This window comes from Taurulus bubalis (assembly GCF_910589615.1).
Source record: "Taurulus bubalis genome assembly, chromosome: 7".
Taxonomy (NCBI): Eukaryota; Metazoa; Chordata; class Actinopteri; order Perciformes; family Cottidae; genus Taurulus; species Taurulus bubalis.
This window is the reverse complement of record NC_136595.1, coordinates 29,024,479-29,030,306: the sequence shown is the minus strand read 5'-3', so window position 1 is coordinate 29,030,306 and position 5,828 is coordinate 29,024,479. Positions and strand designations below refer to the sequence as shown.

At 45.4% G+C, this 5,828-nt stretch overlaps 1 protein-coding gene across 1 annotated transcript in view; it reads right to left on the bottom strand.

Annotated features, from left to right (window-relative positions):
- Positions 1–927, bottom strand: part of LOC306738678 (uncharacterized protein) — a 23,040-nt gene extending 22,113 nt beyond the window's left edge. Inside the window, exon 1 of the mRNA XM_079220567.1 lies at positions 433–927. Coding sequence (XP_079076693.1) covers positions 433–765 — 333 coding nt within the window. The 5' untranslated portion in view covers positions 766–927. The remainder of the gene's footprint in view (positions 1–432) is intronic.
- Between the last annotated feature and the right edge of the window lie 4,901 nt (positions 928–5,828).

The window sequence follows — 5,828 nt, the reverse complement described above, 5'->3', positions numbered from 1 at the left end:
GTTTAACAGTTTAACCCTCAGTTTAACAGTTTAACCCTCAGTTTAACAGTTTAACAGTTTAACCCTCAGTTTAACAGTTTAACAGTTTAACTCTCAGTTTAACAGTTTAACTCTCAGTTTAACAGTTTAACTCTCAGTTTAACAGTTTAACCCTCAGTTTAACAGTTTAACTCTCAGTTTAACAGTTTAACTCTCAGTTTAACAGTTTAACAGTTTAACTCTCAGTTTAACAGTTTAACTCTCAGTTTAACAGTTTAACAGTTTAACTCTCAGTTTAACAGTTTAACTCTCAGTGAGACATGTGAAGCATTTGAATCGCCTCGTTGTTGAAATGTCTTATATTCATATTGATACATAAGTGAACAGATTAGAGTTCCTGGTCATAAGCAGCGTATCAATAGATGTGATCAGGTTATGAATATGAGGACTCACGTTCTCCTGCCGGCATTCCTCCAGCGAGCCGTTGGCGGCGTGGAGCCGGTCCAGCAGGATCAGGTTCTCGGCCCTCTGGGCCTGCCGGTCCTGCTGGGCCTCCTCCAGCAGCCGCTCCAGGGCCACCTGGTTCTGGCTGGAGACCACCTTGGCGCCCTCCATCTGCTCCCGGACCCCCTGCAGCTCCACCCGGCACGCGGCGGAGCTCTTCAGGTCCGGAGACGTCGCCCAGACCACGATGACCACCAGAGAGACCACGGACCACAGGGCCAGCAGGGCCAGGACCACGCTCCTCACGGTCTGGGAGGAGCCAGAGGAGCCGGAGGCCGCCATGGAGGAGGGAGACGAAGGTAGAGGCTGATGAAGAGGAGGATGGAGACGGAGGTAGAGGCTGATGAAGAGGAGGATGGAGACGGAGGTAGAGGCTGATGAAGAGGAGGGTGGAGATGAAGGTAGAGGCTGAAGAGGAGCAGTGGAGCCGGCAGCTGCTCTCAGTGAGTCTCTTAGGTCGGAGTGATGTGGACTTTCCCTTCAGGCTTGGCAGGAACTCGGGGCGGGGCCTCAGACCACGCCCCCTGGTCACGCCCCTGGTCACGCCCCCTTAAACCTCACCCTACTCCACCTCCCATGTCGGTGTTATCGTGCCCAGAGAGGACGATCAACAGGAAAGTCACACACCTCACACAGAGACCAAACTTTCCATGTGGTGTGTGTGTGTGTGCGTGTGTGTGTGTGTGTGTGTGTGTGTGTGTGTGTGTGTGTGTGTGTGTGTGTGTGTGTGTGTGTGTGTGTGTGTGTGTAGGTGTGTGTGTGTGTGTGTGTGTGTGTGTGTGTGTGTGTGTGCGCGCGTGTGAACACTGAGGCTTTCTGTTTCTGTTTCCCGGCCTCACAACGATGAACCTGGCTGAACTCTGGAACGCAGACTATGTGGATCTCAGGCCAAGAAACGAAACTCAGAGAAACAGAAAGACAGAAAAAAGAGAAAGAACAGAAGTAAAGAACAGAAGTAAAGAACAGAAGTAAAGAACAGAAGTAAAGAACAGAGGTAAAGAACAGAAGTAAAGAACAGAGGTAAAGAACAGAAGTAAAGAACAGAAGTAAAGAACAGAAGTAAAGAACAGAGGTAAAGAACAGAGGTAAAGAACAGAAGTAAAGAACAGAGGTAAAGAACAGAAGTAAAGAACAGAAGTAAAGAACAGAGGTAAAGAACAGAAGTAAAGAACAGAAGTAAAGAACAGAAGTAAAGAACAGAGGTAAAGAACAGAGGTAAAGAACAGAAGTAAAGAACAGAGGTAAAGAACAGAAGTAAAGAACAGAAGTAAAGAACAGAAGTAAAGAACAGAGGTAAAGAACAGAGGTAAAGAACAGAAGTAAAGAACAGAGGTAAAGAACAGAAGTAAAGAACAGAGGTAAAGAACAGAGGTAAAGAACAGAAGTAAAGAACAGAAGTAAAGCTCTCACTCTTTCCTGACTTCCTGCCAGCTGCTGGCACAGGGTTGGCACAGGCCCCGCCCCCACAGGCCCCGCCCCCACGGTCTGAGCTGTGATTGGTTCAGAGCATGACTCTATAAACATCTGTAATGTCTGCTAGGAGGGTGAACCCAGAAGACCCTCAGTTAACTGTGAGAATAATACAACAACAATAATAATTAAAGCTGCGAGCAGCTGTGACTGGGCCCTCGCTTCCAGCACGTCGGGGAACGTTCGCCTGCCAGGCGGATGTTCGAGGTTGTAGAAGTTGTTTTAACTCGGCATAGCGCCGTCATAGCGCCACCTAGAGGCAACAGGAAGTTACATGTTTTCTACTTGTACACCGTGCTCCTCACAGATTATTCAGATCCCTCTCAAAATGCGTCGGAACAGACTTAAGACATTGGTAATGCATCACCTTGAAGATTGTAAGGATCGCAGAAGTAACTAAACTTGGCAAACTCAATTAAAGGCAAAGATGTAGTTACCTGATGTAATTTGAATGACTCAAAATGGCACTTTGGCTCGATAGCGCCCCCTACAAATATTCAATTAAGCAGCCCCAGCGCTACGGTTGACTTACATGTATGAAACTTGCTAGGAATATGTAACACATGTAAACTTAGAAATAACTCTCTTGGGACCATGCTCTAAACCGTACAGGAAGTCAGATAGCGCCCCCTAAAAAACATGTTTTTTTTGACAACCTGTGAGTTGTGAAAGCCCACAGTTTTTGCCCCCTATCACCAATTGACCTGACATTTGGCACACATGTCCGGTTGTGTCTGCTCTACAAAAAAGTACGTGGTCGCACTAAAGTCCGCCGACTTAGAATTTCCACCTTTTTGAATTTTGATAAAAACAATTTTTTCCTCAAATCTTCCTAAACGCTGGCTTCGATTTTTACGAAATTCTCTGTGGATCATTAAAGGTTCAATTTCATCACAATATATCAAAAGCTTGTTTGTATCTCTTTGTGTTCAAAAGAAAAGGAGGGTTAGGGTTCGGAGGAGAATCGTGTTCTCATCTTTTCTCACAAGGCTGGAACGCAACGACCAGTCTGCTTCTCTAATGTCAACATACTGATAAACAGGTGTGTGTTGTGGAACCTTGCGGAACCTTGAGGAATGTTTCTCACAGAAACTTCTCACAGACAGTATTTGTTAAACTATTCAGGCAATTATTAACGGCCAAGCCAAAAACCCACACCAATTATTTATGTCTATCAACTTTGACACAAGTGCAAAGTTGCATGAGATTCTGAGCGTCACAAGACACAAAACAAACAGGTTCCTTTTACGTGGCAATGACGCGTTGCCACGGCAACTGCGTTTAACAAAAACTCACCATATTCATTATGATGGATGAGCAATGTTGTAAGGCCTTCCTTACCAAATTTGAGGTAAATATGGTCTGGAGGCCTGGACCGGCGTGATGCAGGAGGAGTCTTGGGCGGATTGCATCATGTACCTTAGCGAATCGGACAAAATGGGTGTGTCCTTGGCTCCACGCCACGTCGACGCCGTTCACCGAAAACTCACCATTTTGATAACTTTTGATCAGACAGGTGGAACGACCATCCTGCGGAAATGTGAAGTCGATCGCATACATTTTGTAGGAGGAGGTCGTAAGAGTACAAACGCTCGAAACGGCGAAAAATTACAAAAAAGGCTAAAATGCCCGAATTACTGTAGCGCCCCCTAGCGGTTAAATGGCATAACGATGTGGGAGTATGTTACAGGATGCTCCTCCGTGAACCTCCACCTTAACGTGGTGGAGAAGTTCTAGTGGCTCAGTGATGTCAAATTAACATATTTAATTCACAGTAATGACAGTACAAGTTTGAGAAGCTCAACATTTATTGATTAATTAATCTGTGGTGAATCATAAGCAATGAGATCATTGTTTTCACCTAAATATTTCCATCTGTTCCGTGTAGCTTCCTGCAGGTGTTTGTGGTCAGCGGGACTCAAACACAACAACAACAACATGGCGGCTCTGGGGAAGTAAACAGGAAGTGGCTGTTATTACAGATCAATACGCTGGTCTGGGATCAGCGCCTACCGGTGTGTCGTTAGGAGGACCGACAGCGTCGCTCCTCGTTAGGCTTTAGTGCATGCAGGGTTCCAGTGAGCAGCAGCAACAGCAGCAGCAGCAACAACAACAAGAGCCACAGCAGCAACTACAGCAACAGCAGCAGCAGCAACTACAGCAGCAGCAGCAACTACAACAGCAGCAGCAACTACAGCAGCAACTACAGCAGCAGCAGCAACTACAACAGCAGCAGCAACTACAGCAGCAGCAGCAACTACAGCAGCAACTACAGCAGCAGCAGCAACTACAGCAGCAGCAGCAACTACAACAGCAGCAGCAACTACAGCAGCAGCAGCAACTACAGCAGCAGCAGCAGTGTCAGTTGATGATGGAGTCCTTCATGGTCTGTCTGATCCTCTTCTCTCTCAGCAGTGAGTCGCTTTATTTATATTTATACCTAAATTCTGTTCATTCATATTTATTTGTATTATTAATATCTAAACTCTGTTTACTCATATTTGTTTATATTATTAATGTCTTCACTCATATGTATTCACATAATTAATGTCTTAATTAATGTTAAAATACATCTTCAGCTCACTGATTCTTAATCTGCTGATTAAACGCAGCAGCTGAAGATGTTGTTTGTTGTTTTAAACAAATTTATGGTGTTTAATGCTGAAAATTCCTTCAAAATAAAGCTTCCTGTCTGAAGGATTAAAAGTGAGACTTTAATGTTTAAAGATTAATGAAGGAAATATTCAGAGCTCCAACTTTTATTTAGAATACAGTTTAGTTTTTATCTTCATCATGTTTTAGTTCTTATAGTGAAACTCTCATGTTATTAGTTTACATACATATATATGCATATATATTTATGTTTATATATATGTATATATATATAAACATAAATATATATGTACATATATATTAATGTTTATATATGTGTGTATATATATATACATATATATTTATGTTTATACATGTGTATAAGTATACAAACACTGTGTATTGAAGTGTGAGTATGTTGTATTCAGGTTCCGCCCTGCCAGCCCCCACTGTGCAGGTGAGGCTTGGGGCGGACGCCGCCCTGCAGTGCCCCCTACTGGACGCCTCCGGCGGCGCTTCCTCCATCAGCTGGTACCGGGTGGCAGCGGGACGGCGTCCCGAGCTGCTGCTGACCGTCCGGGTCTCGAACCACAGCTCCCAGCTGGAGGGCAGCGGGCCGGACCGAGTCTCAGCTGCAGCCGACGGCTCGCTGCTGCTGAGCGGCTGCAGACGCAGCGACGCAGCGGTGTATTACTGCAGCGTCACGCCGGGGAGAGGAGAAGAAGAAACCATGTGGGGGGAGAGGAGAAGAAGAAACCATGTGGGGGAGAGGAGAAGAAGAAACCATGTGGGGGGAGAGTAGAAGAAGAAACCATGTGGGGGAGAGGAGAAGAAGAAACCATGTGGGGGAGAGTAGAAGAAGAAACCATGTGGGGGAGAGTAGAAGAAGAAACCATGTGGGGGAGAGGAGAAGAAGAAACCATGTGGGGGAGAGGAGAAGAAGAAACCATGTGGGGGAGAGTAGAAGAAGAAACCATGTGGGGGAGAGGAGAAGAAGAAACCATGTGGGGGAGAGTAGAAGAAGAAACCATGTGGGGGAGAGGAGAAGAAGAAACCATGTGGGGGAGAGGAGAAGAAGAAACCATGTGGGGGAGAGGAGAAGAAGAAACCATGTGGGGGAGAGGAGAAGAAGAAACCACGGGCTCCACAGGAAGGTGTACCCGAGTCTGTTACACCTGTATGACGTCATGCAATAAAGTTACATATCAACAAGATCAATGAACGGTTTGGTTTTGTTACATCAGAAACATGTTCCATATAATAAACAGACAGACAGCTAACAG